Source organism: Tachysurus vachellii, chromosome 15, assembly GCF_030014155.1.
Source record: "Tachysurus vachellii isolate PV-2020 chromosome 15, HZAU_Pvac_v1, whole genome shotgun sequence".
In the NCBI taxonomy this organism is placed as follows: domain Eukaryota; kingdom Metazoa; phylum Chordata; class Actinopteri; order Siluriformes; family Bagridae; genus Tachysurus; species Tachysurus vachellii.
Window position 1 is genome coordinate 1,298,744 of NC_083474.1, and position 14,320 is coordinate 1,313,063.

The following is a 14,320-nucleotide window of genomic DNA, read 5'->3' on the forward strand; positions in this document are numbered from 1 at the left end:
CTCTCTCTCTCTCTCTCTCTCTCTCTTGTTCTCTCTCTCTCTCGTTCTCTCTCTCTCTCTCTCTCTCTCTCTCTCTCTCTCTCTTTCACTCTCTCTCTCTCTCTCTCTCTCTCTCTCTCTCTCTCTCTCTCTCCCTCTCTCTTGTTCTCTCTCTCTCTCTCTCTCTCTCTCTCTCTTTCACTCTCTCTCTCTCTCTCTCTCTCTCTCTCTCTCTCTCTCTCTCTCTGTCTCTCTCTCTCTCCCTCTCTCTCGTTCTCTCTCTCTCTCTCTCTCTCTCTCTCTCTCTCTCTCTCTCTCTCTCTCTCTCACTCTCTCTTGTTCTCTCTCTCTCTCTCTCTCTCTCTCTCTCTCTCTCTCTCTCTCTCTTGTTCTCTCTCTCTCTCTCTCTCTCTCTCTCTCTCTCTCTCTCTCTCTCTCTCTCTCTCTCTCTCTCTCTCTCTCTCTCTCTCTCTCTCTCTCTCACCATGTTCCCATAGAAACGATCCATGGGAAACCACCTTTCATAAGAAGTGATTTAACATTACAGTAAACTAGTGGCTCCTCCCTTTCTCCCCAAACACACACACACAATCTCGCTGTGTATTAGAGCTTCTCTGATTTTTGGTCATTTCGTCCCTGACACTCGATTGAGGAACATCACACACTCACAGGTAGGACTGATTACTTTTACACACACACACACACACACACACACACACACACACACAGATGAATGACATTTAATTTTACATATGTAACATCATTGGAGATCAAGGATTAGGGTTTATGGATTAGGGTTTAGGGTTTAGACATTTTAGGAATTAAAGTGTGTTTAAAGAATTTGTAAAGGTATTTATTTAAATTCAAATTCAAATTTTATTCAAATTCAGATTGTATTTGTCACATACACATACAGAGTACGACATGCAGTGAAGTGTGTGTGTGTGTGTGTGTGTGTGTGTGTGTGTTTTTAACAAAGTAAAGTAAAGTAAAGGCACGGTAGAGAGGGGTTTCCCTATGACGTCACCCACCGGCGAAGCCCCGCCCCCTCCTCGTACAACACACAGAAACTGGTGGTTCCCGTTTTCGTTCTCGGATGCGCGCGCGATACCGACTGTCTCTCTTCTGCTCGGTGGAAATGCTTCGTGGTTATCTGTGAGTAGTGACTTAACACTGTTTAACACACACACACACACAAGAGCGTTTGTGTTTGTAGACTAAAGAAATTTGGGATTTGTGAAAAAAGTGATGTGTGTTTGTTTGGGAGGTTAAATCAGAACAAGGAAGATAAAACCCGTTCAGTGTGTGTGTGTGTGTGTGTGTGTGTGTGTGTGTGTGTGTGTGTGTGTGTGTGTGTCTGTCTGTTTGTGTTTGTTTGTTTGTTTGTGTCTGTTTGTGTGTGAGTGTTTGTGTATGTGTGTTTGTTTGTGTGTCTGTTTGTGTATGTGTGTGTTTGTGTGCTTAAATTGTGTGTGTGTTTGTGTGTAAAAGTGACTTGTGTGTTTATGTTTGTTTGGGAGGTTAAATCAGAACAAGGAAGAAAAAAACCCGTTCAGTGTTTCTGTGTGTGTGTGTGTGTGTGTGTGTGTGTGTGTGTGTGTGTCTGAGTGTGTACAGTACATTAATTAACTGTATTGTATCATGAGTGTATTACGGTATTATGAGCCTTTCAGTGTGTAATTGAGTTAATTTACTCAAAACCTGTGTTTGATTAAAAAGACAAGAGATAATTGTACACATAAATAATGCTTGATATTGTGTCAGTCTGCGTTGTGCTCGTGTCTCCATCAGTCTGTAATGAACTCAGTCATGACCTGTTGGTTCCTCATGAGCTCTCGGTTACACAATTCCACTGGACTATAAACTATTGTAGAAATGACATTTACACTTACTTATTATTATTAACTGTCCAGTGTCACTAAATGAGGATGAGGTTCCCTTCTTTGTCTGGTTCCTCTTAAGGTTTTTTCCTCACATAATCTCAGGGAGTTTTTCCTTCACCACCGTCACCTCAGACGTGATCATTAGGGATAAATGTTAGAGATAAATAATAACTTCATTTTAAACTCCAGAATTTTTATTCTGTTTCTATACATCTGTAAAGCTGATTCGAGACAGTGATAACTGTCAAAAGTGCAATACAAATAAACTGAAATAAATAAACGAAATATAATAAATTTCTGAAACCAGACCTCAAAAGACACCGCAGAGACATTTGTACATGTTTCTGTTTTTCATAGTTTTGTCTGTCCGAATCTGAACGACGTTTTGACCATCAGCAATGTCTTTTTGTTTTAATATCAAAATGTCGTAAACATTTAAATATTGATTACAGGTGGCACTGGCAACCCGAGGTCTTAGACAATGCTCTGGTTCCAAGACAAAATACTTTTACAGTCTGGAATGAGAGTCTTTTTCTGATCGTATCCTCTTAATTGTCTTTGCTGGTGCGCCAAAACTTCAGAACATTCAAACATCTTGTAAAAAGAAGACAGGAGCTGTTTTTAAAATGTAAGCAATCCTCCTTATTGTCTGTTGAACTAAAAATTCCTAGGAGATGTTTCAAACTCGTATTCGTACTGACAAATGTAGGTCGTAAGTGTATTCACAGCTTAGCTGATTTACTCACTGGACCCTGGCAAAGCTCACAAATAGAGCGTTGAATACAGACAACCAGTGAAAGAGCGCCTCCTAAAGGAAGCGCGCACTAAATCTTCCAGTAATGCAGCTCACCCACTGCAGCGCATCAGCCTACCACCTACGTAGGTTATCTTATCCTCGTTTTACAGGGTGCCAAAACTTATGTCACATAATAAAACACCAAGTTTTTTATTGGTCATGAGTCTTTATATGTAAATTTACTACAGTTCCTGTGTAAAAACAACAATAAAAATATTTGTATCTAGTTTCATAAACAAGACCATTGTTCTCAAATGTTTGTGTATTTGTGCATTTCATGGTAATCTATTAGATTAATTGTGATCTGTTAATTTTACACTATGAACATAAACAAAGTCCTGTTCTGTCTTTTTTATTTCATTGTTTTATATTCTCTTTTATATATAAAAAATTGGTCAAGTTTATGTTTTATTACAGAATGGCAGGAGGTTAGCTAGCATAAAGGTGCTAAAGGTTCTCAGGAACAGATTAGAAAAATATTCTTTTAATTGTGTGTTGTTTTTTTTAGCTAGCCTGTGTATTTTTCTGATGCTAGTTTGTGTTTTGTTTTGTGTTAACTATGATGCTAGGTGTTTTTTTTTTTAATGGTAGTATGGCATTTTAACACCCTGCTGATTCACTTTTAGCTTCGGTGCTGATGGTGCTAGTTTGCGTTTTAATTTGTTTACTCACAGCTAGCTAAATGCTAGCCTGTGTACTGTGATTCTAGTAACAAGAACAATAATAATTATTTGCTTCTTGCTAATTTTCTTACGTTTAGGTTCCTGTTAGTTGGCATCTCAGCGCTACTGCTAGTAAGCGCAGGTAAAAAACACACACACACACACACACACGTGTTATAGTAAGTAGACTAAAAGCTTATATATATGAGCTAGCATTGTAGGCTAACTGTGATCTCCACTCACAAGAAACAGTTTAAAAGGCTATTCTGAAGTCATGTGTTGTGTGTTTACAGAGAAAAGTCCTGTAGAAGTGTATCTGCAAGGGATTGTGGGTAGAAGTGTACATATGCGCTGTGTTCTGGACGGCCCACACAGCATTGATGGGGTTTACTTCCAGACGAAAGACAGTAATGGAAGTGTGGTCTTTATCAACGGGTATTACTCCAATAAACCGATTGATTTAAGAGATGAGTACGTAAATCGCACCATCATCAACAAATCGCAACTCAGCATGGAACTTCTCAACCTCACTCTAGACGATATGAGAGAGTACGAGTGTATCCCATTGTCCTTTAAAGATGAAAAAAATAAAACCAAGTTCCATCTTACAGTTACAGGTACACACACACAAACACACACAGAAATAAACCCTGCTAATGCTAATGTGCTTAGTATGACATTTAATCTGCTATTAATTCATTCTTGTATACCAGTAAGAGACAATTGGTGAAATTGGGCATTTCCTCTATATAGTATTGTAGAAAAATGAAAGATATATTTATGGTTGAGGTTTAAAAGTACACTCGCTGATCACTTTTAAAAGCTAGCCCTGATTCATCCTGATGTCATACTTCTGCTTGGTTCTTTCTACACTCGTGACTCATCGTCTCCTGCTGGGGACAGTCCCATTTAGATACCCTAAAGATTTGCACTTCCCAGAAAAAAACACAAAAAACATGTTAATGCCTAAGACTCATGCTTGCTTCAGTGGATAATCTCAACTGGAATCTTTAGATTTGTACCTAATATCTGTTGCTGCGATTAGAAAGAATGACTTGTGCTCATCCCAGGATTCTTATTCACAATCTGCACAAGTCATTCTTTCTAATCACAGCAACAGATACATTTGGTTTGAACTGAAGAATACAGGCACTGAGAGGTTAAGAGGAATGGTAAAAGGGTGAAGGGAAACGTAAGAGGATATGGGGTATGGAAAGATGGTAAGGGCAATGGGTAGAGCGTAAAGGGGCATAGTAAGAGGGTTAGAGGTTGGTAAGAGGGTAAGGGGTCTGGTAAGAGGTATGGTAAGATATTAAGGCTTATAGGGTTTGGGGAATGTTAAGGGGGTAATGTGGAATGGTTTGGGGTATACTAAGGGGTATGGTAAGAGGGTAAGGGGAATGGTAATGGGTATGATAAAAGTTTAAGGGGTATAGTAAATGGGTAAGGGGTATAGTAAAAGGTTAAGGGGTATAGTAAAAGGTTAAAGGGTATAGTAAAAGGTTAAGGGGTATAGTAAGTGGGTAAGGGGAATGTAATGGGTATGACAAAAGGTTAAGGGGTATAGTAAAGGGGTAAGGGCATGGTAAGAGAGTAAGTTACATGGTAAAAGGTTAAGGGGTAGAGTAATTGGGTAAGGGTAATGGTAATGGGTATGATAAAAGGTAAAGGGGTATATTAAGAGGTAAAGGGGTAGTAAGAGGTTAAGAATAATGGTAAGGGGTATAGTAAGTGGGTAAAGGGTATGATAAAAGGTTAAGAGGTATAGTAAAAGGTAAAGGAATGGTAAGAGGGTAAGGGGTATAGTAAGAGGGTAATGGGTATGACAAAAGGTTAAGGGGTATAGTAAAGGGGTAAGGGCATGGTAAGAGAGTAAGTTACATGGTAAAAGTTTAAGGGGTAGAGTAATTGGGTAAGGGTAATGGTAATGGGTATGGTAAAAGGTAAAGGGGTATATTAAGAGGTAAAGGGGTAGTAAGAGGTTAAGAATAATGGTAAGGGGTATAGTAAGTGGGTAATGGGTATGACAAAAGGTTAAGGGGTATAGTAAAGGGGTAAGGGCATGGTAAGAGAGTAAGTTACATGGTAAAAGGTTAAGGGGTAGAGTAATTGGGTAAGGGTAATGGTAATGGGTATGGTAAAAGGTAAAGGGGTATATTAAGAGGTAAAGGGGTAGTAAGAGGTTAAGAATAATGGTAAGGGGTATAGTAAGTGGGTAAAGGGTATGATAAAAGGTTAAGAGGTATAGTAAAAGGTAAAGGAATGGTAAGAGGGTAAGGGGTATAGTAAGAGGGTAAGGAGTATGGCATGATGGTAAGTGTGTGATGACAACAGGTATACAGCAGACGTGAACCTTTTTGACACCAAGCATCATCAGCCAGACGATCCAGATTGTTGTGCCCCATAATCGACAAATCTATATTGATTTTTGTCAAAACCTTTTCTCTGATTCTACTAAGGTTACTTAATCATCCCCTTCATGTCTCTTACAGCTAACTACAGCATTCCCAACATAACTGTCCACGGTTGCGGAATCGACCCAGGTGCCCATAACTGCGTGATTACTTGCTCCTCATCAGGAGGATTCCCCAAAAGCAATGTTACCTGGAATGTGGCTGGGGGCAACATGAGGAGGGAAGAAGGAGAACTTGTATTAACGCAAGACAAACATTTAAAAGTTTGGAACGTGACTCAGTATGTTGCGCTTAACTGCAGCCGAATGCTTAACATAACCTGCTCTGTTGGGGGAGTTGTGTCACAGGCTGTCAGTGTGTGTGAGTACTGTACACACACACACACACACACACAAGCATATAGTCACTACAAGAAATGTCTGAATGCTAAAAACTAATCCTGTGCTCGTGTGTGTGTTCATGCCCACAGGTCTACCTGTGCATGTCATCGACATTACAACAGTTGCGTGTGCAGTGCTGTTGCTGGTGTCCTTTGTAATTGTGATTATTGTTGTCATAAAGTGGAGAACAAGACCGGTCAGAATACCCTCAGGTAAACACACACAAACACACACACATACACAGATTTATTATATAGTACAATCAGCTGTAGCAAGACTAGCTAAAAAATAAAAGACACCAGGAACCTTTTACAAACTGTTTAACATTAAATATAACTATAACTGGATAAAAAAGTATGACATCATTGTTTAACAAATAGAATTAGATACGAAGGAACAAATAGAGTAGTGTCATGAAGCGGTGGGTAAAGAGTTAATGTTAATACTCCTGAGATGAAGATATTCCTATAACAGGAACTGAGTGATAGGAATGTTGCTATGGTGACGGTTCGGTTGTAATTTTATTGATCGTCGGTCTCTGTTTGTTTCACAGAAAATCGCGCAACAGATGCCGAGCTTGCAAGTTTAAAGTGAGTTTGAAAGTGTGTTCCACACCCACACACACACACACACACACTGTGCTGTGAACTGATAGAGGACAAAATGCTGAACAGTGCTGTGTGTGGTTGTGTGTGTTTCGTTTTTTTCTCCAATTAGCTCAGGTCAGGCTGGATGAACACGGCAAAACACACACTTTCTGAAAACTTGAACTGAAGGTCCGTGTGTGTGTCTGTGTGTGTGTTTGTGTGTGTGGTGGGCAGATGAAGGAGCAGATGGGCCGACCGAACGTCTACACACACTCTCCAGCTAACGGACAAGTGCAATTTAAAGTCAGACTGTGGCTACTGAAAAGACAACCGCAGTACAACTCTTAAACTTTTTTTTTTTTAGCTTTAGGAAAACATTTTTTTTTCTTTTTAAAAACTTTTTTAATGAAATGTGATATTTCATATTTGACACGATGATATATTATAAGACTGACAATGTTAGCGTGCATGATTCAGGCCCGTAACAGATCAATTAGCTTTACAGTAAAATAACGTTTGTGTAGATTAGCTTAACACTCGTCCAGTATAGAATTTATCTTGGATAACTTAGACTGCATTTATAGACTACATTTGAGATGCCATTATCTACATGGAGATATAATCACTTAACATATCGGCTTGCTAGCTAGCTAGCTACTGTAGTGCAAACATAGTTTAACGGGAAATCAATTCAAGACAGACATGTTTGTGTAAAAACCTCTCAGGGAAAAGAAGTATTATATTATGTATTTCTTTCTTAACCTTAAAGGGATGGTTTAAAGTCCACAGGATTTATTCCTGTGATTACTTTTAAAACATGTACACTCTGTGAGATGTAGTGCACTATTTAAACCGTAAATATACCTCTCAGAATAAAGAGCGCAACACTGGACATCGGACACAGCTACACCGACGGCTGATTCCAGAGTCGACTCAGTTTGGGAATCGTTGGAATCGATTCGTTGAGTCGATTCCTTATAAAAGTTTTCTCTATTCCAGAAACCAAAACAAAGGAGAAAAGTTATCCATCAGAATTTGCAGTGCAATATTAATTAAGTGCACGATGCAGCTACAGACTGCCATTAAACATATACTACTGAGCAGTGTTTTGCTAATTTATTTCTTCCATGTTGAATCTGACGATCGGAAAATAAATGCCGATGTTTTAGCACTAAATAGTTCAACTCTGGATATTAACTAGCTAGCTACTAGTTAGTTAAAGTGGCTACGTTGTTTTCTAATATTTTGTTTAATTTGGGCATTTGTGGCACACAAATTCAGCTGGCAAGTCAAATTAGAGAGCAAATGTCGCAAGCTAGCTAAAGTGTGCCTGATTAACTTCCGACAGCTGCTTTGGCTATGAGTTGTGGTTTAATCGTTTGTTTGTTTTTGTTTTAATGATGTATGTTAAATGTTGGACGTGTGTTGTGAAGGCACGAGGTGTGTGTGCCAGCTACATCGTCACTGTGTGGAAACAAGTCCTGTGCTTTGGATTAGCACAGAACCCCCAGAGTGTTCCAGAACACTGAACAATTTTTGCTCTACTACTTTTAAATGCATTTTACTGTTCAACTAAGAATCATTCTGTGATCATTCATCATACTGTTGAATCGAATCATTCGCTAGCTAGCATAAATAGAGTGGTCTACATGTTGATACATTCACAGTGTAGGCGTGGCTAATGCTAGCATTTTCCTAACGCTAGTTCTCACAGTTTTTATTCACTTTAAGGAAAGTTCTCTAGATTTTTTTTTTATTATTGCCACGCATTACACGTACGTGTACTCGTGTGTGTACATATATATATATATATATAAAACGGAGATGCTTGGGAGTCTGTTCTATGTTCTCCATCATCAATTTACTTTAAGAACAAAAGATCATCTCTTCAGTGTGGACATAAAAACACTGTGCTTGTACACAGGAAGCCTTATGATGTTCCTGAACGTTCTGATGTTTCATTTTGTAAATGACATTCGTTCATTTATGGCAATTGTATTTATATCAATAAAAATATTCGTTTTTTTTTTAAAATCATCTGTGTTTGAAATTCTTCACACACACACACACACACACACACACGCACACGTGTCAGAAAACCAGAGTTTAATTCCATACAAAATCATTTAAATAACAAACCTGTTTTATATTTTGCTGATGTTTTTACAAAGATAAATTAGCATTTTACAATATTACAACAAAATTAAAAGCTACAAAAATACCCAACACACAATAATCTAGAAGTACTCGACAGCCTTCTAAACAAATGTGTGTGTGTGTCTGAGGCACTTTAGTAAAAGTTTGCAACATGACAAACATTCATACATTCACTTCAGCGATTGTCTTGCATTTTACATTGTGTGTGTGTGTGTGTGTGTGTGTGAGACGCTTGCCCAGGAGGACATTTGTTCTATCATGACTTCACCAGTCTGTCATAAGTTCACCCTAAATGTTTAAGACCAGGAAAGTTCTAGAAAGTCCACATCTTTTCACTACATAGTGCATTATTTAGGGAGTGTTGTCATTTTCTAGTCACATGTTCTAGAAGCACACTGGAGAACAGTGCTTTAACCTGGATTGGAAGGCTAAGCCTGAAATGTTCTAGTCTAGAACACCAGTCTCCAGTCTCGCTGAGATTTGCTTTTTAATCCTAATTAATAACGGAACAGCATAATGTGGTCAGGATAGTCAAAAAAAAAAAACAACCAACAACCCAATCCCTGAAACCTGTCGGAAGATACTTTTAATGTTTAATGAGAAAGTTAAGCATTGTTTCCTTCGCTAGTTATGCTAGCTAGCAAACGCAGATGTTGTCATTTTAATTTAGCTCTCGAACAAACTCTAGTTAGCACTGTTTGTGTTGCGGGATCATTAAGCAGCCATGATTGCGTAGTGCATCCAAGATGTACGCTAAAATTTATTTTACCTCAATTTTGGATATGATGCTAACTCTAAACTTTGTGTCTCGAAAAAAGTAAATGCTTTGTCACAGAACAAAGTGTCCTTTTTCTGAAGTTAGCTAACTGCATTTGTAGGAAAATCAGATTGAGAACGATGACTTTTTTTTGTTTAGTGTCAACAGTCAAGTTCTCTTCAGACCTACATGCTAGCAGAGCCAGACACACTTGAGGTAAGCGTTAGAGTCTGTTAGATTAGCTTCTAGTTAATTCTCCACTTGTGCCAATACTTCAGCCTGTATCTCTGATACCTCTGCAGTTTTCATTTGTTTAGTTTGATTCTACTTGGCTTTTAATCTCTGCATTTTTTTCTCCTTCTTTAAAGTAGACTGTGAAAGCTTCTTCCTGTGGCACAAAAATCTGACATTGTGAAAACCGTCCGTTTCCTCTGAGAAGCATTCAAAATAAACCTAGCCACATGAAATGAGGAACCACATAGAGTAAGAGCTGAAGTACATGAGCATGCTGACAGACCATTAAATATTCGATTAGCGTCAGTTCTTCGTGCCCACAAACGCACTTTCATTTCCTGTAACAAAAACAGTGATTATCAAGAGAAAAAAAAACCCAATACTGCATTAGTGTTAAAGTTTCCTAACTGACGGAGTCTCCTGGGTCTCACTGAAACCTTTGGGGAATATTTTAGCACAGTAGCAATTTTTCATTTATGATGCTTTTCATACCAAGGCATAAAAAGTCCTAATTGAGGATTTTTCGAGGATCTTCCGAATTCGCTGTTGTTGTTTTTTTGTCCTATCAAAACACACGTTAGTTTTTTTTCATGACGCATTTTGCATTTTAGTTTCTATGGGACAGTTTTCTGAAGTTTTCCCTACACAAGGTTAAACTCATCAGTAAATAAATAGCCTTAAAATCAGGTACTTAAAAATATTCAGTAATAACCCATCCAGATTTAAAATGTGGATTCTGGTTATTTGTTTCACAGGAAACAACAAAAGGGGATATAATGTAGGAGAGAATAATGGAGGACACAATGTCCCATAATGCACTGCATGCAAATGATAGTGTTGCTGGTGTATGTGAACTATATAGTGAACATAGTGCAGGGTTGAGGATACATCCACATTAGAGTGAGCTGTAACGAAACCGAACCACTTCTGAACGTCTGGTTCACAGATCAGTGCTACATGGTGCTAATGGCTGAGGAGCTGGTGAGTAGGACTCCATTTTACATACAGCGAGTCGAATGCTAAACCAGGCTTTTAGAATCCAATTGCAGGAGATTGATGGCTGTGGTCTTGATGCGAGGTAAATGTTGCTGTTTACTGAGGAGAGGAAAAACTCCGCTCTATTTCCCAGGTGTCTTTGCTGCATTGTAGATAAAACCTACCACAATGTGAGGAGTGGCAGGAGGTCTGAGAAGACAAGGCACTTCAGTTCAGATCGTTGTCCGGTGACTGCGAACCGGGGAAGCAGCACTGCTACTTCCTGCCACCTCTTGGTTTCCTGTCAGGATACAACTTCCTATTGCATCTTCCTGCACTTTTTCTACTGCGCCATATTGTCCAGTGTAAGAATAAAAAACTTGTCCAGAGAGAACAGCGATGCAGTAAGAGGCACATTGACAGCAAGTGTCCACTAGATGTCGCTCTGTCCATGTCACGTCGTGTCTCACGGCCTCACACTACAGTCTCATTCCCTTTACCGTTGCTGTTTTTGTTGGTGGGAGTCCGTTGTGTGTTGCTCTGTGGGCAGAGTAGGCGTATCCAGCGACGTTTCCAGGTCTGCAGTGTCTTGGCAGACCACACCCACATGCCACAGGTTACTCCCACCAGCAAGGACATGAAGATCCTGAGCATCTCAGCAGCGGCGTACGAGTCACTCGGTGCTTGCTGAAAGTCAGACCAATTTGAGATGCGGTAGAAATAGCACGCCACAACACAGGATGCTGGGACAGTGTAGAGTACGGAAAAGACACCTATCTTCACCATAAGGCGCTCCAGTTTGTCAGTCTTGGCGCCATCCTTCTGCAAGTTGGACCGTATCTTAAACAGCGAGACAAGTCCGGCGGCAATAAACAGCGTCCCCACTGCCAGATAAGTAAACAGAGGTGCCACTACGAAACCGGTGAGTGCCTCCAGGTTCTGGTTGCCGACGTAGCAAAGGCCGGTGAGGTCATCTGCATCAACCAGGCGCATGACAAGCACCACTATGGTTTTAATGGCCGGGATGGCCCACGCCGCCACGTGGAAGTAGGAGCTGTGCATCTCGATGGCCTCGTGTCCCCACTTAAGTCCTGCTGCTAGGAACCAAGTTAGTGTGAGGATCACCCACCATACAGAGCTTGCCATACCAAAAAAGTAAGCTAACAAGAAGACCACAGCACAGCCCGAGTTTTTCAAACCATCCCTTGCTAGGACAGGGACAGCAGCCTCATCAGCATCACATGACACACGCTCACGTCCAGCTGCTAGCAACACCAGAAAGGCGGCACTGTACGCGTTGTAGCACATGCTCAGAAAAGCAATGGGACGCTCTGGGTAGGAGAACCGTCCTGAGTCCAGCAGGAATGTCAACACCGTGAAGGAGGTGGAGACGAAGCAAAGCCCCGCCCACAGTGCCATCCAGGCATCTGCAAATGTCTTGGCAGACCGGCTGTATAATCCGGAGTCGTAGCCACACTGCAGCACACAGGAACTGCTGCGCTTTGACCACACATAGCGGTCTGGGGGAGCGGGGTCATCACCAGGGTCATGGTCAAGAGGGATGCACTCAGCGTCAAACCCGTGGCGCGGCCGCAGCGTGCGCACAGATGGAAACCGGACGTCGTCCTCGTCCTCCTCACCCGGACCCTCCATGCACATGTGGGCGTGATCATTCGTGGGTGGGAACAAGCTGCAGTTCAGCAGGTCAGGCCACGAGAAACCAAACTCCTGCAGCACAGGCAAACATTTCCTCTGCACGGACAGACACATGCTGCCACATGGACCAATCAGCTCCGGAACCTTCTCCGTACACATCGGTGCGTAGACTGAACACAGGAAGAACTAACAGAGTGACACAGATGGAGAAAGAGATCGATTTTTTTGTAATTAAATATTATTTTTTTATAGTACATTTCTATATTCATCAAACCAGTACAGAAACATAGAAGGAACTAAATGCATGAAGAACCTCTGAGGTGAGTGAAAGTGAGACTTTTGGTACCTCAGTGTCCCTCAGAAAGACCACAAAATCTCTTGGTGAGCTGGAAATTATTTTACCTGATACTTAAAAAAATTACCTGTTTCTCTCTCTCTCTGTGAGTGTGTGTGTGTGTGTGTGTGGTAAATCTGAATATCTTTCCTTCTCAGATCTACTTTTTTAGCTGGTTAACTTAAACCACTATTCCATTTTGTACACTACCAAAATGCTGTGCTGCAATTCTGTACTTCTCTTAAAGGTGGGACCAGGAACTTCTCCAGATGTTTTCCCACAAGAGACATTTTATTTTCTGGGGTGAGTTCCAGGAACCTCTTTAGTTAACCTGCTTGAGATTCATTACATTTTTTGCAGTTATTCGGGGCTTTCCGTTCTGAACGTTGCTCGTTATTCGAACACAAGCGTAACAGTTGACTGACCCTCTTCCCAAACAGATTTAGGAGAAACAAGCAGGATTGCTTAAGCTACAACTCACGATCTGCTTCGCTTACACAAGTGTCAGGCCAAACATGCCTAAGTGACATACTGCAGGCTGAACCGGTGACAGTTCATCAGACCTGGTTTTCTATCACAGGAACTCTAATGGTCATTGTTTCTACAGTCCATGGGAAACACCAACCAGGAACTCTTTTTGGAAATGTGGAAAATTCTTTAACTCTACAGACAGTTTAAGGGTTGGTCGGTTTGGGCAAGAATGTGTCAACAGAACAACACGCTTCAGCGAAATATAGAACGATTGTTCAAAACAATATCATCTCAAATTACTGCCACATTCTTCTACCTTATTCGGATGGGATTAGTTTTGTAAGCGAGGCTGTTTTTTTTTTACCGGCTACTGTCGCTGGAATTTACAAACTCTGTTGCCTTCTTTCGCCTGCTGTATAGTTATATATCAGCGCTACACACTGAGTTATATAGAACCTTAGTGTAATATATTCGGAGTATGATATGATGAGCCCTTGAGCTGACGTCAGGTTTACACACTTATAACAGAACACACTGCACACTACAAGTTACAGGACAGATGGGAACTAAATGTCCTCACAAGGACAGGAACATCTGACAAGCTTCACTTTGATTTAATTACATATAAATTTAATGTAACTACTCAGGAGGACTGAAGGTTTCTTTTACATGGAAGTTTATCATTAATGAGCTTCAGCACTAATTATGTCAACCTGTGTGTGTGTGTGTGTGTGTGTGTGTGTGTGTGTGTGTGTGAGCATTTTCCTTCTTGTATTTCACTGTATATTTCACACACGCACAAACACATACACACACACACTTCCAGAAACATTCTCTCTTTCAGACACAAACACACACATGCAGAAACTCTCTCTCCCACACACACACACAGGCGCACAGACCAAAAGATATGCATCAACTACCAACACACACACAAACACTTCCAGAAACGTTCTCTCTTTCACACACACACACACACACACACACACACACACACATGCAGAAACTCTCTCTCTCACACACACACATACACAC

At 40.5% G+C, this 14,320-nt stretch overlaps 2 protein-coding genes across 4 annotated transcripts in view; one reads left to right on the top strand and one right to left on the bottom strand.

Annotated features, from left to right (window-relative positions):
• Positions 1-557: 557 nt before the first annotated feature.
• Positions 558-8,735, top strand: LOC132857755 (uncharacterized). 3 transcript variants are annotated; one of them, XM_060887781.1, is made up of 9 exons: positions 558-650; positions 959-1,134; positions 2,315-2,490; positions 3,419-3,462; positions 3,614-3,937; positions 5,813-6,094; positions 6,204-6,326; positions 6,668-6,704; positions 6,832-8,735. In XM_060887781.1, coding segments are annotated over exons 3-9 (831 nt in total). In that variant the 5' UTR covers positions 558-650; positions 959-1,134; positions 2,315-2,488; the 3' UTR covers positions 6,851-8,735. The 3 variants fall into 3 exon arrangements, with proteins under 3 accessions (XP_060743764.1, XP_060743762.1, XP_060743763.1); XM_060887779.1 differs by lacking the exon at positions 2,315-2,490; XM_060887780.1 differs by lacking the exon at positions 2,315-2,490 and having other exon boundaries at positions 6,936-8,735.
• Positions 8,736-8,790: 55 nt separating this feature from the next.
• The window catches only part of fzd4 (frizzled class receptor 4), a 6,194-nt gene continuing 664 nt past the window's right edge, over positions 8,791-14,320 (bottom strand). Inside the window, exon 2 of the mRNA XM_060887778.1 lies at positions 8,791-12,666. Coding sequence (XP_060743761.1) covers positions 11,299-12,666 — 1,368 coding nt within the window. The 3' untranslated portion in view covers positions 8,791-11,298. The remainder of the gene's footprint in view (positions 12,667-14,320) is intronic.